The 26572-nt window shown below is 31.6% G+C and overlaps 1 protein-coding gene across 8 annotated transcripts in view; it reads right to left on the minus strand.

Moving 5' to 3' along the window:
• Positions 1–26572, minus strand: part of LOC143234221 (serine/threonine-protein kinase tousled-like 2) — a 110950-nt gene that overhangs the window by 80619 nt on the left and 3759 nt on the right. The window contains exons 2-3 of one of the 8 annotated variants that reach the window (XM_076471414.1): positions 22569–22663; positions 18233–18331 (exon numbers count right to left, since the gene is read on the minus strand). Coding sequence is in view for 1 of the 8 variants with exons in the window: in XM_076471405.1 (XP_076327520.1) it covers positions 7255–7340 (86 nt within the window). In the remaining 7 variants the exon portion in view is untranslated. Of the gene's footprint in view, positions 1–7254; positions 7586–8024; positions 8735–18232; positions 18332–22307; positions 22345–22560; positions 22664–26572 lie in introns of those variants that run through there. The other 7 variants (XM_076471408.1, XM_076471410.1, XM_076471411.1 and 4 more) reach the window with 7 other exon arrangements.

Consider the following 26572-nt stretch of genomic DNA (forward strand, 5'->3'; position numbering starts at 1 on the left):
TCATGCCGAGCTCTGCTAACGTGTACACCATGTACACATTAATTAAATCTGTAACTAATTAACCAAAACATAGATAGCCAAATGAAAGCAGTACGAAGATCACAAAACAGAAAAAAAAAGCTAAATGAAAAAAAATTCCTACAATAATAATAACAAAAATTTGGACTGACATTTATACCGACAGATATATGTAGCCAAAATATCTCCTTATGACCCCTATCGTTTTAAAATACGAGTTATTTTATGAATGTGCTTACGCTATGTACACATACAGTTTTCGCAACTTCACGAGAAATCAATAAAAGATAAAAAGAGATGAGAAAAACTAAAAATATATATGTGCTAGTTCATCGAAATAGTCTGAGCTGGCCTCTCCATGCAAAGTTTGTTGCCATAGTAACGCAGTATTTATTTATTTTTTTTTTTGTATGCACAACTATGTTCTAGAAATTTTATTGTCCCTGCATAACATATAGTATTCATTACATACGTGGAAAAAAAACGAAGAACTCTTTTCTCTTAAAAGTTTTATGTTGAATGACAATAAGGAAAAGACGCGTTTTCGATACTGTATTTTATATTTATCTGAAAATCAGGTTTGCCAGTTACGTAGAGAAACGCTTGGTGAGAAATAATCTTCAAGTGATGTCTGAAACAAAAACAAATTCTTTACAACCAGAATCTGCATTATTCAACCATTATACGTAACTGGTATTTAATTTGTCGAGGTAAGACAATTGTATTATCAACGCTACTCTGAGTGGGAGGGAGCATGGTTGCTTAACATAAAATACGTGTGTATTTACTTTTATCACTATAATCCTTTGTTATGCGAAAATTCTCAGGTTCAAGAAGTTCAGAAAGGTGAAAATTAGGAGAAATGTAAAACGTAAACGACTGTCTTTTTTTTTTTTTATTTTGTTTGTTCTTAAGTGCAAAGCTACACAATGGACTTTCTGCGCTGTGCTTACCACGGATATGAAACCCGACAACTGCAAGCAATACGCGTATCAATGTCAATTGAGCCGACACTATACAATAATCTTTTGTGGTTCTACGTTACGTCTTCCTCGTGAGACAATACCGAAAAGTTTTAACACAAATCTAACCACTAGTGTGATAAGGGAGTCAACAGAAAATAAGCGTTTTAAACATATCACATGTGTTTAAATCACGTATATTTTTCCAGATATTCGCGCAAAGTTACACAAGTACTGACTGTTAACTGCCCCTAATTTTGAGTTAAAGAGAAAAAATGAAGTTAATTAACAACACCCACCGCCAGCACTTCGACTACTCTATTGATATAGTGACATTGGATCGTCACTCTAAAAATGCAGGCTCAGTGCCGAAGTACAGTGCTCTTATTTTGCGTCAACGGGGCGCAAACCATGAACGGTGAGCTTTACGTCCGGCAAGCCAACTACTACGTACATCCGACCTCCATACGATAAAGGTCTTCGTCTTATTTTGTTTCAGTTATTCTTGGGTTAATCCTGTCGGTCTTGAGTAAAACAATTAAAGAGCTGTAGTTCTGAGGTTACAGTGAAAATCAATTGTTATGGTTAAAACAATAAATTAAGATGTAACAATGAAGTAATTTCGATAAAGCTGATCTAGTTCTACGCCTGTCGGTACTAACCTACAGAAGTAACAGAATTTATTTCTCAACGCAGAACATCTGTCAGATCTAACCCAGATCTGCATCGTTCGATACTAACCTACAGAAGTAAAATAACATTTCTAAACCCAGAACACTTGTCAGATACAACCTAGGTCTGTGTCGTTCGATACTAACTTACAGATGTAACATAATATTTCTAAACCTAGAACACTTGCCAGATACAACCTAAGTTTGCATCGTTCGATACTAACATACAGATGTAACATAATATTTCTAAACGCAGAACACCTGCCAGATACAACCTAAGTTTGCATCGTTCGATACTAACATACAGATGTAACATAATATTTCTAAAGGCAGAACACCTGCCAGATACAACCTAAGTTTGCATCGTTCGATACTAACATACAGATGTAACATAATATTTCTAAACGCAGAACACCTGCCAGATACAACCTAAGTTTGCATCGTTCGATACTAACTTACAGATGTAACATAATATTTCTAAACGCAGAACATCTGCCTGATCCAACCTAAGTCTGCATCGTTCGATATCAGCCTTCTGAAGTAATATCTTCGAAACTCGGAATCTCCATTGAAACTAATCCAAAAGCACTACACTGCCCATGTTAACCTTGAGAATAACAGAAAATGATGACATTCGTGGATTCCAACAGATGCTAAGTTAACAGCATCACAGCGCCCTATATGGACCTCCAGCACTGTCCAAAAATCCCCACCGAGCCAAGTTCGAATTGTAGTTATTAACCTTAATTTCGCCAAACTCATGACTCATAAGGAAGTTAAATTTGGTCGTTCAAAGAAAATATTTTTAAAAATGCATTGCCAATAAATCACTAGTGAAAAAACACATTCATTCTCCAAAGCATCGTAATTTTTGACATTTGACTTGGTTGAACACCACACTCCTTTAGACCTGATAATTAGTGGTTTTCAAAATTATAATCATGAAACGAAAAATCCAAAGATTTGGTTTGCCTTGAATTTCGCTAAAACTACACGAGAGCTATCCGTGCTAGCCATCCACAATTTAGGAGTGACAGACTAGAAGAAAGACAGTCAATCAACACCACCCACCTCCAACTTTTGTACTACTATTTTACCGGCAACTAATAGGATTGACCACCACATTATAACGCCCATACGGCTGAAAGGGCACTGATGTTCGGTAACGGAGATTTTAGCCCGCGACCCTCAGATTGTGACCTATCAACGATCACAGAAATAGCGACATCCAAACGAGTTATTAACAAGCCTACGGAATCTAAAAAGAACAACTTGGAATTCAGTCAAATATCTTCTGCAACTTACGAGTTACACGATAATACAAAGTATAAAACGTAAACAGTTCGATAACTTTACATACTTTTCACTATAAATAATAAGAAAGGTATATCATCATTTTAGAGCTTTTGAAATTCAATTAACTCTATTAAAATAATAAAATTTGCTTTTATTATACAGGTTTTTTTTCAGTTCCCGCTCAAAGTTGCATTATAGCTGACGAACTGATAAGTAAGAAATAGTCCCCAAAAACTCATCCGCAAGTAACAGTTAATTAAAATTTTGTTTTTAACATTAGTATAATAATATTTCAAACAGCGTCAAGCAGTTTTCAAATATATATTTTTGTCAGTTGTAATGCGACAACTGCCAATGTTGGGAGAAACTTGCAAAACGCGTCTCTTCGCATACTTGTACTTAAGCAACTTGGGTTTCAGTGAACGAGTATATTCTAGTATTTTCTATCTATTAGAAATAATGACGCAAAGAAACCTTTTTAAGCTGTTCAGCTGCCTACTCTAAAAACAAGCTTCTATTTGGTTTTAAACAGCAATACTGCACAACGAGTTCTATGCACTTAGTGCTTTCCACAGGTATCGAACCCAGAATTTTAATGTCATATACTTTTATACTTAAAGCTCGCTCACTGATGATTAAACATTACGTAAAACTGCAGTCTGACACTCAATGAGGCAGCAGTGATACATGTTGAACGTACAAACATTACTTTAAGAAACAAAAGTGATTAACAATTTTAGGGAACAGTTAAATACTGATTATATCTGATGCAAGAGATTCATGTAAAAAAAGTATCCTTTTAAGCCCGTTATAAACATTCTGTTTTTCATTCGCAATAAAGTTCCCGATAACACAACTGTACGTCTGACAGCTTATGAACCGTATTTCGATACCTGCAGTGAGCACAGCACAGACAGCTAATTGTGCAACTTTGAGCTTGACAACAAATACATAATTCACAATGAAGTCACATCAAAATAGCACTTCTTTATAATTTACAACCACCAGGAAGTTCAGAGGTAGTTGTTTTTATTCAATCACAAACGTAATATTCATAAGCCATGGCACACGTTTTTTTTTTAATATTTTGGTTTGTTTTTAATTACGCACAAAGCTACGCATGAGCCGTCTGTGCTAGCCGTCCGTAACTTAGCAGTAAAAGACTAGAAAGAAGGTATTTAATAAATCACCACCAGCTCTTGGGCTATTCTTTTATTAACGAATAGTGGGACTGACCATAACATAATAATGCTCTCGTGATCTTTCTAAATTACAAGGATTCAGGGTTCGCTAAAACACTGTTCACAATATTGTTAAAAAAACTGTGTGTGTGTGTGTGTATACGCTAGTAATTACCGCTGAGGGTCTGAAATTCTCGAAGCTAGTCTCACCTAGCGTCGACTGAGAGAGTAGGTTGTTTTTACTTTTCAGAAACAAGGAACATATTATTAAAATTACTAAAGAAACAACTAATTACTGTAAATGTAAAAAAAAAAATACCGTTTTTAACTGTGAAATAATAAACTAGATGCAAGACGGCTAGTCAACAGCACCCATCATCAACTTTTGGGTTTCTACAATAAAATGGCGGGATTCAACCATCAACCATTATAACACAACCACGGTCCACAGTAAAAATTCCCTTTTTTGCGATGGGACATAAACATGAGCTCCCGGATTCTCAGTGCATTATGGTAAACACTAAATTATGTCCAGTTCTTAAATTAAAAACAACCTAGATGTACGTCTCCTTGTAGAAATATTTATTGCTAATATATTATATCAACAAAAACAATTCAGACAATGTAACAAGCATGCTATATATAAATTTAATGGTACTGTATGTAACAATTCATGCTATATATAAATTTAATGGTATTGTATGTAACAATGCATGCTGTATATAAATTTAATGGTATTGTATGTAACAGTGCATGTTGTATATAAATTTAATGGTATTGTATGTAACAGTGCATGCTGTATATAAATTTAATGGTATTGTATGTAACAGTGCATGCTGTATATAAATTTAATGGTATTGTATGTAACAGTGCATGCTGTATATAAATTTAATGGTATTGTATGTAACAGTGCATGCTGTATATAAATTTAATGGTATTGTATGTAACAGTGCATGTTGTATATAAATTTAATGGTATTGTTGGTATATATTATTTGAATTCTGAAAAACTTTCTCTTTCTTATAATCAAAACATGAATCCGCTAACAGACCACTGACAATTTTTAAAAACTTAAACAGCGTGTGTGCAATTGTCGAGATAAATGCAATGAATGTTAAATGTGGACTTAAAAAAAACAACACATATTCATTTTCTTAGGACTGGCATGCGCATGTTCAAAGTTTAACATGCGGCAACAAGTTACGCGGTAACAGCAAAACAAACTTTTATTCCATTTCAATAGTGGTTCCACCCAACATGGCTGCCATGGTCCAGTATAAAACGCGAACACAGATGTTGAGAATACTTCGACTAATACGATATCAATAACCAATCAAGGGTATTTTAGTCCATAGAAATAGTAGGCGTTAAAATTTTTAATTCATAAAGGAAATCCTAACATAAGGTTTTCACCTGAAATACCTACTGTTAGATATTTCTTCTACTAATACTCCCTCTCACTTGATCAAATCCTTAGTTCATAGTCAGGGTTTTGTCTGTAATTTACTCTTTCATAAGATTTATTAGTAACATAACCAGTTGGGCTTTCCAGTAAGCGTGCCAAATTTTAGTTCTTACTCATGTTGTTAATATTTTTATTAATAATTTATGCATTTTGTAAAACTCAAAATTCACCCAATCAGGGCTTTAAACACATATACATAGTATAATTTTTTTTTTTGGGGGGATATTTATTTCTAATTTCGCCTTATTTTTAGAATATTTTACTTCCAAGTTTGTCAGTTGTCTGACATTTATTCTTTCAATGTATTTACAACAGGTCTTATTAGAAGATTAAATGTAACGCTGCTAGGACTTTACTGCTAATAATGACAAAAACCAAATAAAATTATAATTACTCGCGGATTTTTACTTGGTGTCCGAATTGATAGAGGCGCTGCTTTTTGGGTTTTACTTGCAATCCTATATGTTATTCAATGTTTCTTATAATCTGTCCAGTCCTCCAGATTTACATGAAATCCTACGAGACTGAACTCAAAATCTCGAGAAAAGTTTTTCTTAATATTTGTCCAGGGATTCTATTTGACATCCGACTGAGCAAAGCATTGCTATTAAGAATTGTAATGATAGTTAGGTTGGGATGTTTACTTTTTGTGATCCTTACTGACATTTCTTCTCAAGCATTTACCCGTTGGAAATTAATAAACATGTCTGATAGTAATACGCGTACTAATTACAATAAACGTGCATGTGAATTCATAGCATTGTCCAATAAGAATACGCCCGTTAATAAATCTGGCTTTAAAGTTGAAGCTTGATAGTTAACTCCCCCCATCTCTCCAAGGAGACAAATGAAGCAACGTTTAGAGCCAAAACAACTAGTTCTTGTGTATTTTGTATGAACTCTTATTACATTGGCTTTCTTCATTTATATATATATATTTATGATAATTATTCTGAATTACTAACTAAGTGCACTGATTTACGATTAACCTAAACTCCCCAAGCTCGCCGAATCTTGAGAAATATTACTGGATTTATGACTTAAAATATTGTTAATACTCAGGACATCTGACTGAAGAATCAGTGTGTTATAATGCTTATATATGGTTATTAAGTACCTGTCGTCAGTTTATTGTTCAGAATCAGATTTATTACTTCCTATTTAATTCTGATCTGTAAAGTTAGCTCACTTTTAATCAGAAGTTAATGATAATTAAAAGCCGTGTTAATTATTTATGATTATCCAGTAACTACATGTAATACCAGAAAGAAATTCGTCGAACAGTTTAAATAACCCACGATATAGTTGTTTAAATCATCGTCGCGATACAAAACAGTTGCTATATTTGTGTAAAAAATGAATTGACAAATACACACTCTTCTGTTTTAAACATACAGTTCTGTGAACATGTTCACACCTCAGTGCAGGTATACTTATAACAGACTTATTTCGAAAGTGCTTATATTAAAACTTTAAACAACAATGACCACGTTTGTGAAAGTTACGATGTAATACACGTTTTAACCACCAATCTACAACACTTGTTAACCCGTTTACCAAAAGTGATAACGCCACTACGTCTTGTTGCTAAAAATATATTTGTAAGAAAAAACTTCGCATCAGGCACAGTTTGTCAAAACAGAATAGCCAACGTTACACACCTACTACTATAGTACCGACCGTGATATCCTTCCTGCCTCCATTCTCGTCCTAGTTTCTTGTGGCAGAGATTCGTGATGTCTGACATCACGATTCCAAACCTAGACAGATGGGTTCAACTTTTAGTTTCCATCTCTCTAGCGTGTTTTATTGCAAGTATCGGAAATGCTGGAAAGTATTCAGAAAGAAAAATGAAACCCAACAGGGTGTATGTGGCTAAAACGTGTGCGGCCAGTCAGAACATAAGCACACACATACACACCTCATCTCTCACATACAGTTCCATACAACCAACGAGCATCCTTGATGCGAGGTCGTACAGTGTTGAACTATAAAAATAATCTACGCGCATGTCTCGATAAAGGGATGTAAATACGTCACAGCGCGTATTTCCTGCAGTTCGCAAAGATGACTCCATAATAGACTTCGTTTCACAAAAACAGCTTTTCAGTGTCGCATAAATCGTTACACGCCAATCCAACTAGTCCTGACACTTATTTAAATTTTATAAAGTAGTTACTGATAAGAAAAATTAACACGGAAAGGTGTCACGAACGTACCGGAAGTACTTCTCTTCAGCCTATCTACAAAATGTTCCCCGCCCGCCATATAATTCTTAAAAGTGTCACAACAAAAATTATGTCAACCCAAATCTAAAACTCCACTCGTCTGGTTATGGAATTGAAACCTGACAAGCAACAATTACAAATACGAAACTTTTGAGGAAAAAGAAAAACACAGAAAGAGAGACAAAATGGTAAAAATCACCAACCTGTTTCGACTTCCCGCTTTGTCTGTTCACGGAGGTAAGGTTAGCAATGCGGCTCTGCTAGCCACCAATATGACAAACAAAATTGTGCCGTATACATGCACTCTAGTCACTTCAAGACGCTGATTCCGAAACTTCATGTGCCACGCAAACGCCGCGCCAGGAGAAAAATGCCCACAGACGCCCTGTTCACGTGACAAAAGAACGAACCTTTACATACACAGGTCGAGGCAGTTGGACCAGGGAGCTCATCATCTTTATATCATGAAAGGTCATATGTTGCTATAGCAACAAAGAATGTAGCTCACCTGCACATCTAGTCATTTTCCTCTCGTAATGTTCTATTAACACACTATCTGTTAAGGACTTTCACTCAAGGTCTTCCAACAGTTTCCCTGTTGAAAGTAAGATAATCAAGAGGGTTACGGTTTACGGGTCGTAATCCAAAATGTTATCTAATGTTCTTACTACTTACTTAAATTTTACGCGTTTATAGCTAAGGGACGCCACACAGTTAATTAAGTTGTCAATCACATTATAAATTTTGTTTTATATTGGTTTGGTATCTACTATAATTTCAGTGCTTATATAAAAGATAACGCGATTTGTTCTTCTCATACAAATACATAAAAAAAAATCTCTCGAACTCAACTATACAGATATCGCAGTATGAAAAGTAGAGTACCGGACAGTCATGAAAGGCGTTTTACTACTCTGGAAATTACTGCCCGAGAGTCCATATAATTACCTAAGCGTCGGGTGCTCCCCTAATCGCTCCTGGTGGTTTATACGCCAAGCGACACTCCCTCTCCTCATGCATTAGCCAATCACGTAGCCATGTACTAAACTCACATGCGCTGTTACTGCGCTCTACGTAATTGGCTCTGAAAAAAAACCGAGCCTACAAGGATTCAACCAATCCAACACATCAAGAAAACGAAAAAATAAAATTTCTTCACGCGCGCCACTTTGTAATATTTTAATGTCACGTGTAATCACATGAAGCACGTGGCGTTCACACATGTAATATTAGTTTAATATTAACCGATATTAGCTTGCTGTAAATACTAATACGACGAATTTATCGAAACTCAGTGGAAGAATTAACTTATTAAATTTTGATATAATACATAATTTAAAATATAGTTACTTTGATCATGAATGTCTTCAAACTCTTTGAAAATGTTAAACACATGTTACCAAAACCTTTACATTAATATTCTAATAAATTCAAACTTAGAAGGTTCAGAAGTCTGGCACTGATAAAACCCGAGCCTCCAATTATTATTAACTTCTAACTAAAACATGCTACCAACAATGAGCGAAAATTAACTCAATACTGAAAACAATTAATTTAACATATCGTTTACTCTTTTGAATTGTGTTTTCTTGCAGTTAGGGATATTTGAGGCTGTACCAAAAAACACGACACACATTTAGCTAGTTTTTAAAAATAATCTTGCATGTATACTAAACTAAATAATGCAATATAGGTTATTTTAGGATTTGACATACTGTACTTAAAACGAATCAGCTGGGATTAATATAGTATAATCAGTTGATTTGATTATTTGGTAATGATTTTAGCAAAAGATTGTAAATAAATGTAACTGATCAAGATGTCTGAAAATTCACAAAATTCATTTTAAATTGAACCTGGTGTTGATTTTTAATTCCTTCATTATTATCTTTCTATCTGTATCTTAATTATTGCTCATATAATTAAATTTCTCTACAGCTTCTGCATAACAGATTAACATAAATTACAGACAGCAGCTGGATAAAAAGTTATCAGATGTTAAAAATTATATTAGAAACATTGACAGCATTTTATCAAGCACTCAAAAACACAAAAATTCCATGACTACCTCAAAAACACAGATACATATAGCCTTATTGCACCAAAGATCTTCCTTACAAGACTGTGGGTAATCAAACTGACTGTTTTGGTATATTTAATTTGTGGTCACACAATCATGTAATAGAATCTTTATACACATCTAATATTAAGTTTTCTAGTTTTTTAAGCACAGATTTTCTTATAAATAAAAGTAGGCATTATTTAGTCATAAAAACTATAAGAAAACACTTAATGAAAGACATAAAAGGATTTTTTGATATAAACTAAGTGTTTAGCTATAAAAGCTTGAGGAAGGCATTTTGATTTAAGAATTAGAATAAAAAATAGATTAAATAATTTAACAATAAATCTCTGACTCATTAGGACCAATTGTGTAATTTTGGTAACAAAACAGGGTGGAAACTATGGAATAAAATATACTGGTGTGTGTGGGTTAATCTAAGGAGTCCTCCATTGTAGTTCTGTTTAAGGACATAGTAGTTTTCTGTATCTTAAAAGTTCATCATTCTCACCATTCTGTCCATGGCTGCCCATGTCTTCTGGTGATTCTGTGAATGTACCTGGTCTGTAGTTCAATATACTACTCTTTGGTTATTTGGAACTTTTATTAGCACCAATGGAATTTTCTTTTCTTTGGTCTATTTTTTTGACTTGTTATCATGGCTGCATCCACTTCTAGTGTACTGGCAGCACATCAAATAATTTGCTATCTTATACTTGCATGTAAGCTTTGAAACTGATGCTTCTGACATGTCTTCTGAGATGTATACAATTTTGACCAAAACTGTTAGTTATCTTTAAAGTTCCTAATAATTGTTGGCTTTGTGAAAATCTCTGTAGATACTGTATGATAGTAATGAACTTAGGTAATATTTATTACACAATTTTTCCATGTACCAAAAACCAAAATACAAAACACTGTAACCATTCCAGTTCTTTTCAGTTTTGGAGGCAATCAACATGGTTTGGTTCCTCGTACAACAGTGCATGTTCATTAAATGTGCAAGAGCTGAGAAACTACTGGATATGTACCTCTCAGAGGTGGAATACTGTATATGGTTTAGCTGAATCAGAAATTTGTTATTTGTTTGTTTTTTTTAATTTAGTACAAAGCTACACATGGGCTATCTGTCCCTAATTTAGGAGTGTAAGACTAGAAAGAAGGCAGCCAGTCATCACCACCCACCACCAGTTCTTGGACTGCTTTTTTACCAACAAATAGTAGAATTGACCATCACATGGCTGAAAGAGCAAGAATGTTTGATGTGATGGGAATTTGAACCCACGACCCTCAGATTTTGAGCCGAGCTCCTTAACTGCTTGACTATGCCAGGATGAGTTTTTTGTTCAAACCAAACTAATATAAAATTCTATAAATGTAAAAATATTTATTTTAAGAGATATAAAAATTAAACTGTATTTAAAATTAAACATTTCTTAAAAAATCACAAAAATAAAGAACAATTATATCTCTCTAAAAAATGCACATGCTAATCAAAGATATCCTTTTAATATAATAGTATGTATATTTGCAAGTTATCCTTTGCTATACAAAATAATTTTTTTCCATATTTTTCAAAACATAATAGACTATTGTGGGAATATCATAACTAACACTTTTATGCTAAATGAGGTTGTTAAAAACTCAGTAAGTGTTATAGTGTGAAAAACAACCTTGTGCTGACAAATAAAAAAATCCAGAATATACTGCTTTTAATTCATAAAGTTTATAATTTTCTGGGGAGTAGGGGTATTAATTAATTTTATTAGAATGTAATGTTATACAAAGTGATTATTTCTTATGGTGAAAAAACTTCTTTAATTAGTTTTTACTGTCAAGATTAAGAGGCTTGAGATAAAATGCTTTAGAAGCAGTAATCATGAATGGAAATAGACTGACTAATTTGAGTAAAGATGGTATTTCAACATCCTTCCATTAAACTTTATAATGTCCATCATTAAAATAGAATTTAACCAGTTTTTGTTTTTAATAGTCCTTACTACAACAGTTTTCAGAAACCTCTTACCTATATTTCAACTTCCAAATTTGTTTTAATAAAATAAAGTTTGTATTCATGTTTCAAAAAGTATAATCAGTTAATGACCTAAGTACTTTCCAAAATGTTTTGTGACCTCTTCAATGTGTTAAAGTTTGAAGAATGAAATTTTGTACAATAACACAAGTAACTGTGAAGCCACTGCTGAGAACACAAGTACCTACAGTTAGTATTTGTCCAAAAAAACTCCAAACGGGTTGTATACTCCGCATCAAATTCTGGGCACAATAAGTGTTGAATTCAGCCATAAAATGCAACATCTAACTAACATTACAGAGCACAATTTTGTAAGGTAGATTCAAAACAGGAAAAAAAAAATCATGTACCAGAAACAAATGGTAAATCACAAACAGAAGTTTTTAATGTTCCCAACATTTCAAGCCAGTGAACTCTTTACTTGGTGATTTTAGACTTTAACTTCACAAATGGTTATTAAACAAAATTTAAAACGAGCTCCATGCAACAGATCCAGAGAAGTATACACTGTAGATGTGGATTAGCAGCAAATTAACAATACTTAAACATTTTTGGAAAAAGTGTCATTAATAACTAAAGTTGTGATGCAACAATGCCACAATTTTAAAGTTTCAAAAATAACTAATAAGCTGGTCCCTAATAATAAAGTTTAAAAATTATCAGGCATTACATAAAAAGTAACAAAAAATACAGTGGCAAAAATATAACATAAACAATGGTGTGCACATATGTATTTTATGCACACATGCATGTCCACATTTAAACTAAAAAAGTTGCTTTGCTTTAGGGTGAATTGTGCCAAGCCAATAGATGAGTTCATTCTTAGTGTGTATGTAGTCTATTAACTGTTGGTGAGTTACAGAGAAATATCATTTTTAAATGATTTATGTTACGGTCGTGATGGTTAAAATGTTTTGCACAAGTTTCTCTATTTTGGACATTATGAATACATTCACATGTTTGTTACCACAACATTCAATCTGTTTTTCAAATGTATACTTGTCTACAATATAAACAGGTAATGCAACAGAATAAACATTAGGACAACCAGATGAATAATTGTTCATTAACATAATGTTGGTACTGATGAAATGACATGTTTTGCATAATGAATGTTCACAGCAACATATATTGCAGTAATGGTAACTCATGGTATCTTCAATCCTGCATCTTCTACAATAGAGTACATCCTTTAGTGATTTATCAAATGAACCAATACAAAATGAATGATTTACTTCTAAATGCCACTACAAAGTCTTGTCTTTTTAAGGTATCTCAACATTTTTATTATGTTGTAAACTTGGATGTTTTACAGACAATGAACCAAAAGCAAAGGAACTTTGATTTCTATATTTATTATTTTTTGCCTTACATTATAGTGCAGTATCATGGCTAATCACCAATGTCATAACTGCTTATATTCATTTTAATATTATGCTGAATTTTATGTAATATAGATTTATAACTGACTTGTGTGTACAATGTATGTGTCTCTGGATTGCTTTATGATCAGGCATTTTACATTTGATATCTCCTTCTGTAGTATCAAGCCCTTTGTTCCTTTAAAACAACCAGACAAATGGCATCCCACATTGAAACATTGTGAACATTAAAAACACCTTTTTATCATATGCCATTTATTTGTGGTATATAGCATTTACATTCAAATTTTGTAATTTTACCATAGCAGCTCTTGTGTACCTTTCAAGGTAGAAATATTTTTATGACCTATACACATCTACAAATAAGGTGCTATGGTGAAATATTATCTGCAAAAAAAAACTACTTGTTTAATATTGTGATTGTTTTGAAATGCAGTCCTAAACTTTCTTACCTCTATTTCTTGGTGTGTGTGTTGTTTTTTTACATAGCATACAGAAAGTATAATATTATCTATTTTGTAAAAACTCCAAAGCTGCTTTTTTTACCCTAAACAATGTTTTAGATGATTTGATACAACTATTAATATCAACAATTTTCATAGTATTCAATATTAGAAACTTAAATTATACTACTTATGGTTCAAGTTAGTTCTACATCATATATTTGTGAAATGAACAAGCACCCAAAATGTTTAGCAGACAAAAATATAGTTTTAAACTAGTTTGCTTGTTTTTTCATTCAATCCAGACATGTTTGAAAAATAAGAAATCTAATCCATTAACTTGCAGTAACTTAGAAAATAACTTTTGTGTATGGATTATTCTAATATGAATAAACAAAAAAAATCAAAGAAATAAAATTCAATGAACTAAATTACACTGTTTTAGGATTAAAGGTAATATACACAATAACAGGAGTTTCATTAAGAAAAGGTAGAGTTTATCATGCTTATAAAAATGATCCAAAATGCATTTTAATAAAGGTTATAAAAGATACACACATTCTTACAAAATAAACAATATGTTTCACTATGAAAATCTGGAAATAAACATTAATTTATACATAATCATTACAGTCTGTTATTTTTACACCTCAGGGCAAAACAATTTCAGCCATCATTTTTTTTCTGGATAATTTATTTTGATGATGGGTCATCAAACAAATACTGAAAGATGACTGGATAAACCTTGTTCAGACTAGTTGCTTTTTCCCACCTTTACTTCCAAATCAATAACGGATTATGTCAAACTGAACCTGCACTTTTACTTCTAGTTTTGTTATTAGACAGAATTTAAATTCTCATTTATGCAAAGTACATTTCATATCATTTATTGAAAACTACTTAGAATATGGTCACCTATAATGTTAATAAAAACATGCTGAAATAGAAAACCTAATTCATGCTCGTTGCTAGATGATAATTAAAAAAAAAAAATCTAAATGTATGCATACAACATTAAACTAATATTAACTTTTACAAAAAATGAAACAAAATGAACAAAAATAATATTAAAACAAATAGATTTTGCCAAATAAACCTTTATTACTAATAGCAGCAGGTTTAGTCTGCCCATTTCCTTCTAAAGCAAATTATGAAATATACTAAATTAAGCTCCTCAAATAATTTGTAGTAGGAGTGTAAAATGTTTCATATCATAACTAACCTTAATCAAAGACTACTTATCCAAGTTACATAGAAATTTTTCTTTTAAACTTATTTTACTTAAATCCACTCACAAGAATACTGACCAAAAGTAGATTACATCTACCACTACCTTATCTATTACAAAATGATAATTATACAGATTTTTATGTGTAAAATAAAATGATCTGAAAGAGATCAGACCCACAAATTAATAATTGTGAAAGCAAATAACATTTGTCAGTTTTCAAGCCTGCTCCCATAATACATTTTTACTAAAGACAAATTACAACTTTTAATCACGCTCAAGTGAAATCCACAGCAGAAATTGCCTGAAAATCTAGAGAAACGTACACCTTCACAACACAAACATCTACTGCATGCTTTCATATTTGCATTGCATACTGTTATACATATTGTGTTTGGCAGGCAGACATTAGTACCAAAAAAAAATATGAATATGTTGTCTATCTATCAACACCTACTGTTAACTGCAGCACAACATTTTGGTTAAAACTATTTGAGTAACTAAAGACAGTTAAAACTTATAATTTAAAGTATGTTTATAAGTAAGCATTATGATAAACTACCTCTCTCACCACATTTTAAAATGTGTAAAAAAAATGAAACCTGCAAAATGAGAACTCCTATATCATCAATATGTTGATAAATATTTTTCTACAATAAAAGCAAATTCTCAAAGATGTTTATGGAAGATGAGTTATTTTTTAGCCATTGCTTAGTAAACAAACAATTGAAAATACAACTCACCACAAAGGGTGGGATGGAAAACTATTGTTAAACTTCCTAGTAATATTTGCTATTTATTTATTACTAAGTATGGTAGTACTTAATAATAGGAGATCAACAAGGTTTCCAAATAGTTCATGTTCCAAAAAAGAAAAACAACAACACCTTACTGAGTTACAAAGCAAACAAACCAACCATTCAAAGTATTAGTTATGATATACAATGCACATATATACTAATAATACACTAAAATGGTCACTAACATTTCTGGTATAAAAACATCTAAAACAGCAACTTTTTCACCTACTACCTACCCGATCACATTGGCAGGGCTAGCCCCTAAATGGCCCAGACTATCATTACAACATTTCTTCAGCTCACTTGGCTGGTTTGTAGCTACTTGCTTTTAATATTCCAATAACCATAATTTTTTTTTTATAAATGGTGAACATATCATGCATATGCTTAAATATCTTATAAACCCAACTAAACTCAACAGATGGTGCTATATATTAATGGATAGACATACTACTGTTTCTAAAGGTAAGTTACATATTTCTTACAGGTATAACACAAAAAAGGAAATAAACAAAAGTATTAAAATATTATGAATTTTAAATTAAAGTAGGGATCCTGCAACATATAATGAAACAAGAGTTAAAACCATAATTTCAAACTTATAAAACTGAATCCGTACTTGACAGGTTTACATACATCTGTAGGCCATAGTGTAATTACATTTTATAAATTTGTAATTGTGGCTTTAATTCTTGCAAAAGCTATAGCTATCAGGCTATACTGAAAGTTTACTAATGTTGTGTCCATTCTACAGACATAAAAACTGAACAAACAAGTATGGAAAAAAATTAAACTTTTAAAAGAAAGTAAGGATTGTTGGTTATTTGTAGATTACTTTAAGAAGTATCCAAAACACAATAAATGCTGCAATAAGAGCACACACAAATAAGAAAAGTGATACTAGTTGGATAGATTTCAAAACAATTTCCAAACCCTATTTTGGTTGGCAAATTTGGACTGCTCCATTCAGTTCTACAGATAACAATGCCAACCAAAGTAGAGACTAAAGTTCTGCTCAACTAGTAACACTTTACTTGTTTTTGTGTATCTTTTATTGCAGTATGTATTTTGTTTTGGATACTTCTTAAAGCCATTCTATAAATAACTAACATTATCATGAAAGTTTAATTTTTGTTTTCCTACTTCTGAATATCACATTATACAGAAGAATATATATCTCACTCATTGTCAATTTCATAACCTTTTCACATTGCAAGAATTGTTCTTTGGCATTATTTCATATACAGAGGTTGGGGTAAAACAGAAAACAACTTCATGGACGTCAGTACCTCAACATATTAATACTGACTCATTACTTTCAATTTTAAGATACAAAATCTATGAAATATGATCAATACAAAACCAACAATAATATGAAAACTTTTCATCACTCAAACAAAGGATGAAAGTATAAGAATAAAAAAGTAACAACAATAAATCTTTGACAAAATCAAATGTGAAATAAAGTAACATAAAATGATATTCCATTTAAGAGCAGAAATTTAAAAAAAATTTAATATTGAAAGCAGAAATAAATCACATTTTATGTGAGAAAATGAAAACATTAATTTAAATAAGGATTAAAAACAAAAAAACTATAGTATGTACAAAATATTAAAAACCAAAGCGGAGACAACTAAAGTTAAACATTTTTATATATATTGTATATTTAACCAAAAACATAAAATATCACATATTTTAACTTTTAAAGAAAAATTCAAATGAAATTAAAAATGTTTAGATTGAGCAAGAGACTAGTTAAAAGACTCGTTTATTTGAATTTATTTATAGTAACTGCAGACAGAGATTCATTCGTAATGCACTGAAGTGTTTGTTACCAAATAATTTACTTATCTAAATTTCTTCAAATAAATAAATAAATATACATCTTCAAGATGTAAAGTAAAAGTCTTGATATCAGATGTTTCTCTGCATAATATTTTTTACACTAATTTATTATTTTTTTACTTGAAAAGATTGATTACCAGAGACAATAATTATAATTTCTGATGTCAAATCATAATGTATGAAAATCCTAGAGCTGAAGAAATACTAAACACGCATGAACAATGTTCTTAGAAATTTTGTCAACATACAAAGGTTTCCTTCACAAACATCATGGTTGTTAATATATTATTGCTCCTCGGTAATAAAAAACATTTACTATGCTTTATCTCACTTTATCACATATCCCACTTTTTTTCCACTAGGTAGAAATTTATATATTCTATAATAAGTCAGCATATTTAAAAATAATGGTGAAATAAATACGAAAACCTTTATAGTATAATAATAACTGTCAGTACTACTACTATTTACAAGTATAGAAACTAAACACGAGTTAGGTTTACAAAGTTCTAGCATCTACACGTGGTATGGCAAACCAAAGATCTCTATAAAAGCCATTGTTTCATTTATTATTATGTGCATATGCATGAATTACACTATGTAACAAATTTTTTACTTTTTCTTGTTCCTGGACAGGAAGTGTTATTTCCCAATTGCTTATGCTTAAAGTAAATGGAAAAGACCTATTCTTCTCTTCAAGCTTTGCTTTTGTGACCTGGGAACACATAATGAAAACATGATAGGAGACTATATTTAGGGGCTGATATGTGAAAGTGATTTACACTACATTTGCAAATCTCAAAAAATTACTCTCTTCTAAACATTTTTGTTTAGAAAACAACTAGCATGGAGTTGTGTTATTTTTCTCTGTTTTTACAATTCTCTAACATACCTTTAGACATTTATTATGATTTCAATTATTTTATTAAGACTATGCAAGGCTAATATTTCAGGTAGATTTTTAGTTGTCAACATACAAAAACCTAGTCTTGCTGTTGAGTTTTAATAATGAATAAAAGGCTCACTCTTTAGGGTTACTGTCAGGTCTAACCACCCAAATCTAGATAGTATTACGGTCAAATAAAGAAGAGTAATGGGTGCAATCCTCCTGTGATTGTTGTACGGGGCTGTGAGTGCAATCCTCCTATGATTGTTGTACGGGGCTGTGAGTGCAATCCTCCTGTGATTGTTGTACGGGGCTGTATAATACATTTTCCAACACTTTTGTTAAAAAGTAGAATTTTCAAATTCATCTTGTTTTTCACAGTTTCCTTCCTGGATGCAGTGAGTCACTCAATTGAGTACTAATTTCAATTTCCTCTAAGTGGCAAGCAGGGTTTTACATAAATGTCAAAGTTCACTTTTCTGATTCTCTTACAGGAATAACAAAGCTATCAATATGCAAGCTTAGTCATTCTTTACAGTAAACAAGATAATAGTTTCAAATGTACTTGTTCTTGGTATGCGCCCCTACTGGGTAGCTAAACTATCATGGACTAATGTACTTGTTCTTGGTATGTGCCCCTACTGGGTAGCTAAACTATCATGGACTAATGTACTTGTTCTTGATATGCGCCCCTACTGGGTAGCTAAACTATCATGGACTAATCACATTTTTTCATATGCTAAAAATCTGAGGGTTTATCAGTATATTTAAGGTGATGTATGAAAATGAAAGCTTTGATTTTCTAGAGATTTTCATGTGAAATTTGTAGTAATTTGTACACATTTTTAACATTTTTTGAGTCATTAACTTCTCTGCAGTATAAACTATTCACCTTCCATGAATGGGGTTTTAACCTTAACTGTCATTCACATTTATTTGTTTGTGTTGAAGTGCTGATAAGCTTTCATTTTTAACATTTACAATAAGAATGCTAGTTTTAAGAGTTTTCTTCACATTGCATGTGAAGTGTTGTTAACAAACACTGACTTAACCATTGTTATAATCATTTGCCAACAAAGGTTGTTTTTCCGTTTTATTCTAATTCAATTTAAAGAGCACTAATTTCTTATTTCTTATTAAATCTTTCATTTTATAATTTGCTAGTCTTACACTTTTTGTGTAAGATACACATTAATCACTTACCCTATTATTACTTGTGTAATAGTACACTGTATTGTGGTGATTGTTCACTATTTTTAAAACTGTTGTTAAATATTTGGTGTTTGTTTGAAATTGTGTTTTGTCTGTTTATTTGTGACTCACCTGTTGAAGAAATACATTTCAAAGCCCAAGGTCCCAAAATGTCCTGTTATTAATGAGCCTAACTACTCTGCCCTACTGGTTATCCAAGATATATCAGTGTTATATGTTGTTTATCAGCTATTTCTTTTGCACTTTTAAACTGTTGCATCAGATTGTCTGTAACAATACTCACTCTGAAGAATTTCAACAAAATACTAAGGGAAAACACCCATTTTCCATGTAAAATACATGGGGGACAATAGCATCATGCAATTAATTGCAATAATAAGAACATTTCTGTTTAAATGTTTTTGGTAAAAAAATATATGTTATTAGTATCACTATAACCACCATAACCTGCACCCACAAGAAATTTGGTGTACAAATAATTTAGAAAAATGTGCAAAAACAACAACAACAAGAGATCCCTAATTCAAAGGAAAGGTGTAAGGTGGGAATTTGACTAAAGTGTCAAGTTTGACTGGGGAAATGAAAACTTTCAAAATGTAATTGAAGTCAAGTTTAGCAAGACCAGACACTTCAGAAGAGTTAAAGAACAAACATCTGTGTGATCTTAATTCTCAGTAAGAATACAAATAGTGAAAAGCAGGGTTGTCAATCATTTCTACCTATATTAATAACAACAAAGTACTGCAATAGTTAGGTCAATAAGACCTAATGTAAACACAGCCTAGTTGTTGAAACAAAACTTAACATGATTGGTAAAAAATAACCTAACAAAAATAGAATAATTTTCAACACAATCCTGTTCCACAAGAAACATTTATTTTCCTAATGTATTGCAATGTGAAAATTAAAATTAATTACAAATTAATAAAGCAAACTTATTACAAGTTTTAAAAACATCAATGCTGTAAGTGTAGCATAATTGATTCATAAACTTCTTTTCTCCTAGCAACGTGTTACTAAGCTAAACTTTTATCATTTTTTTCTAATCTCCATTTCAGTCTTCACTAAACTTGCAGCTAATAAAGTTGAAAAGAATAAAAGAAAAAGCTTTCATTATGCATTTAAGGTCACTAGTGTATGACTTTCCAAAGTCACGATACAGTTAATTTACACAGCACCATGAAAATCAAGGCTGATAAACAATGACTGAATTGGATTCATAAAATTGGATCTTGTAGCTATATTGTTCAAAACTATTTCAACTTTCCTTCTAGAAAACTATGAGATATATACATTATGCTCAAACAAATTCAGGAAATTCTCAAATACCAATGTTTTCATTTAGAGCTCACTGAAATCAACCCAAAATCAAAATTAGTGATTTCTAAACATTTTCTATGTATGAAACTAAATAAAAATTTTATTCAATGTATTGCAATTCTGATGCAGTTAAAAATATATGTGGAAGAATACCTAAAGCTTATTTTCAATTCAATGGTGCAATTTTGTCCTCAAGCAATGGGTGAACCCAGCAAAGTGCAAAAGGGTTAAAACTAAAAGAACTAACTTTCAAATTACTAATTCTTTTTAAACTGATAACTACAAATAGTTTGTTTGTTGCTATGGCACAAAGCTACCCAATGGGTTATCTGCACTGTACCCACCACATATACTAAAACCAGGTTTTTAGGGTTACATGTCAACAGAAACAATTAGAAATCAAATCCACATATCACATTACATTGTTTTTAACTAAAATACTCAGTGTAAAGAACTAAGCCAAAAAAAAAAAAAAAAAGCTTAAAATAATCAAAATTTCTAAATCAAGTATGCAGGGAACATACAGTAATTTCTGGAGTTAATTTCAATATTGATGGCACTTTGTTTACTCCTCTTGTTTCTAAATAAAACATGTTTAAAATACTAATAGGGTCTCTATAACCATATCTGTATTTTATTGGCCATGAAAGCATAGCCTCAACATCATTTTGACCATTTCTACCTATACTGAGAACACTAAGGGAAAATGCTAATTTAGTAGTATAAGAATGCCTCCACAGCCTCCCAAATTATAAAGGTCCCAGCCCAAAATCAAGTCCAAAATAGCCAAAAATGTAACTATAATTACATGGAAATAAACATAGAGGGCCTGATGCAGAAGAAGAGAATTTTTTGTAGTTTTGTCATTGCATGATTCAAATGACTATTTAGACAATGTGATCACATGTTTAATATAAGACAGCAGCCTATTCAAAACCTGACTGAAGAGAAAGATCTTTACTCAATATTAGGTACGTTTATGCCATTAAGGCAGTGCTACGTTACTAGTAAGGAGAGTAAATGGAAGTTTAGCATACATATACAGATATACTAACTAAAAATTAAAAGTAATTATCTCACTACACAAATCACTAACTAGTTGAATCTCATGTGGAACACTTAAAGCAGTTTAGGTTTATTTGCCTAAGAAAGTATATTGACTTCATGAAAAGGGTTCACAGGAGGGCTGTTACAATTATCTTTGGGATAAGGTTTCTTATTTGTTTTGAGAAAAAAAAATTATAAAAGGTACAGTTATTGGAGTTTGCATTACCTGGGTGGTCAATAGTATAAAGCCCTCTGACTTCTACATGATGAATTCTTTGGACATCAAGGCAATGAGACAAAAGCTTAACATTTTTGAAAACAGATGCTTGGATACAATTGTGACAATTTCTTTTTCTAACAGGGAAAGATTGAGTAAGTTGTCATTAGCGTAATAGAGACTATCATCTTGCAAGAGTTTAAGAAAGGAGGCAATTATGAACAAACAGACTAGATGTGCATGTCAAAATACTTCATCTAACCTGGTTACCTTGATACAATCTTGAATTCCTTTTTCCTAGGCAAAACTTGTATAGGTGCAGATGACAGAAAGAGCCCAGTAGGAAGAAAATTGGTAAAAAATACCTGAAAAATATTAGAAAACATATACTTAAGTATATATATCAAAATAAACATACCTTTAATTGCTATTGTTTTCTACAAATGAGACATGTACATATTTATTTTATGTTCTTTTAAGTTATTAAACTTGATAAGTTATGCTTAAGCCTAAATTATTTTGTTAAATCATTCTGCCCTTGTAATTGATAGACTAATTTATTTTATTAAACTCTGTTATCCTATTTCTTATATTTTATTTTGCTTATTCTTATTTTTGCTTTACTTTTATGTGTAATATAACTACAATAAGGTTAATTTCATTGTGAGTTAGATTATGATATCCAATCTTTAGTTACATCGAAGCTTACATAAATTTCAACAAGTAATTTACTTTGGTGTGCAATGGAGAAAAAAAAAACTTTGAGGTCAAGAAAGAATTCTATGTCAAGGCAGATGACAGAATTTGAGTCATGACTTTTGATGAAAGCAGAGAAGGAAATGGCCCTTGTGTTTTGAATGATTCATAAATTATTTGTGAATGTAGTGAAAAATGAATGTTGGGTGTATATTGTGGAGTATAAAACTAGATATAATCAATCAAATGGGAAAGTTTATGTGAAAAAAAGACAAACACTTGGAAGGCAGGAATTACAGAAGATGCTGTTTTTTTAAAACACATATTTGGAGCTAATGATATAAGTAATGGTAAAATTGTCATTTTATAAGACAAATACAAAAACTGTTATAAAGCTTTATGGATTGAGGTAACAGAGAATCTATTCTAAGCCTGTGAGTATCCTATGTATTGGTCACTGATACTGAACCTATCTAAAGAATTTGCCAATGTTTTACTGATCCAATTTTTAAGAAGGTCAAATTGGTAAGTTTGTACACCTATTAAAATACGCAATATAAACAGATGCCTTCCCGATGGAACAAGCACAATATATCCCACAAAAAGCATTTGCTGCTTGCTTTGTTTAAAGGTTTACAGGAAAATGTATCCTTTTTTTTGTAGTCTAATAAGTGCATTACTGGTCTAAACATGAGTTTTGGAGCTTGACTCATACCACTAGTAAATATACACAAGGGATATCCAAATATAAAGAACACACAATACAGACTGTCAAAATCTGATCCCAATACTGACTGATCTTGGAATCATCAGCACCAATCAAAAATATTAATCTCATATTTCACTCAGATCACAGGCTTAATACATTTATGAATTACTTCCTGTGTTTGGTATAGGCAAGAAGGTTTGAAATTCCTGTGAGAATTTAAATGAAACATTAGCAGAAATATGTATGTATAAACTTACAAACTAATTAAATCTACAAGGCATGCTTAAAGATAGAGAGGAACACTTTGCCTGTTATAAACTCTGTGTAAGCAAACTGAGTAGTGCTGTTTAAGTTTCAATACCGTTCTCATTGAAGTTCCTATAAGAAAAACTAAAAATGTTTATGGCTTTTCTCAAAGGTTATCCTAACTGTATATACTGGCAAACTTGTAACAAGTACAACCAATAAATATTATGAAGTATTTTAAGCAAAAATTGGTTAGGTAAATCTGCCTTCTTTAAATTAGGTTAAGTATTTTTGAAACTGATGGCAAGTTTTCACAATATGCACTTCTAAAGAGCAATTGTGAAAATAATACTTATGACTTGATTTTTTATATTGAAATATTTTGTTATGCCAACAACTGTGATACCAGCAATTAAACAATTACAACACTGTTTCTCCAAAGTTACTGTTTAAACATATCTAAACTGCTTGTAATGCCCCCATGATAATGCTGCACACATTATCATTAAACTGTTAATACAACTATTCAGAACTGATACCAACCAACAATAAATTAGTTTGTTTTGAATTTTGAGCAAAGCTACTTGAGGGCTATCTGCACTAGCCATCCCTAATTTAGCAGTGTAAGACTAGAAGAAAGGCAGCTAGTCATCACCACCCACTGCCAACTGTTGAGCTACTCTTTTACTAACAGATGGTGGGATTGACTATCACTTTACAACACCCCTACGGCCAAAAGGATGAGCATGTTTGGCATGACAGGGTTCGAACCCGCGACCCTCGGACAACGAATCAAGTGCCTTAACCACCTGGCCATGCCAGGCCATTCAATAATAACTAATGAAATCAAAAGGAAAAACTGTATGCTTTAAGATGTAAATGGAAGACAGCCATTTTGATTTCTAATAGCATTATAAAGAATTTAAATTTTTAAAAAATTTGCCTGAATGAGGTTTGAACTAGAGATCTTCACCTCATGGAAGTTAATACCATGATACTGATGCTCTACTAAATTATAAGAACACAAGCCTCAAACAGGCAAATTACTGACTGACTATTAAAACATAAACTATGAACAACTGCTGAGGTCCCAATTTTTTTCAAAATGGAGGATTCTCAATTTTGTAAAGCCCAAAAATATTCAATTTTTTTTTACAGGTGAAGTGTTAAGATTACATTGTATATGACATATATATTGTTAGCGAATGAGGAAACCTGCATGAACACAATGAAAAACATACTTTCTTGTCAACTGACTTCTGGCAAAAAAAATATTTTAAATTACTTAAAACTAAATAATAATTCCTGATTTTCACTTTTAAGTATCTATAGATGCCATTGCAAAAAATATATATATAGTATTGACAAAAAATGCATAATAAGTTACTTATAGGGCTATGGAAATTAACTTAAACACCACACTAGTAATATCTCAAAAATACATCTTCCAGAAGCTGTCTAAGATTCTGTATGGAAAGCTACTCTTTACATACTTTATTATTTGAAATTTTATCATTAAATACATAATTAAAAACTTTTCCATGACATAACTAATAAACTCATGTATTTCATACAGCATGAAATTGTTTCCTAAACACACATCCAGAAATTCAACTAAGATATTTTAAATTGCATGCACAGAGTTCCAGTGGATCCCCTCAAAAAATGTTTGATGACAGGAAGAAAAACAGATTTATACCTCAAATATTACTAAAATTTCACCCTTATGAAGATAGAGACATTAGAATTTTGAAAAAAAAACAAAAAAACTTTAAAGTATGTAATATCTAGGATTGCCATAAATGATAAATTGTATTTACCTCTGGCTGAAATTTCTATCCTTAGTTTAGGTGACCTAAATGATTATAATTTCATACTTAAGACAAGTAATAAAAAAAAAAAACATTTTATACATGTAAATTGATGCAGGGGTTGCAAAGCCAAAAAGAATGCAAACAAGAATGTAGGGATGATACAGCTATACACAGATCTCTCTACATGACTTTCAATATTAAAATTTAATGTTACACTGTAATATGCATGAGCTCAAAATAGCTACAAGGTCAGTTAGTTTGACTGACCTTGTAGTGAAAATCTGCAATAATCAAGACATGTTTTGGCTCAACTTGGTTTTCTTTGTAAGTCCTAGGTTCATAGTTACACTATACTGATACCTACCCTGACATTACCGTGATATTATGATAAACTGCACACCACCAGTCAGAAATATGTAACTTCCAACTGTAGTTATATTAAAATGAAACATGCACTTTACAGTGTAACATTAAATTTTAATATTAAAAGTCATGTAGGGACAATTATGTATAACTGTATCATCTCCATGTTCTTGTTTCACTGTTTTTGCCGTTGCCATCCTTACATCAATATACATTTAACTTTTTATTATTTGTTTTGTGACATTATTTTCTCCTGACTGAACGTTTGTGTATTCTATGAATGTGTATGAAAATTTGGTATTATGTGTATTGATTTTTTTTTACTCCTTCACTTAATACACAATATAAGGGTTGACTCCCTAAAATTACCAATTGTATAGTGTACAAAACATTTGAGTATTCTATAAGTTAGTCATCTATTGTTGGCTGGTAATTCTGTTTCACCC

Source organism: Tachypleus tridentatus, chromosome 12 (genome assembly GCF_004210375.1).
Source record: "Tachypleus tridentatus isolate NWPU-2018 chromosome 12, ASM421037v1, whole genome shotgun sequence".
Taxonomy (NCBI): Eukaryota; Metazoa; Arthropoda; class Merostomata; order Xiphosura; family Limulidae; genus Tachypleus; species Tachypleus tridentatus.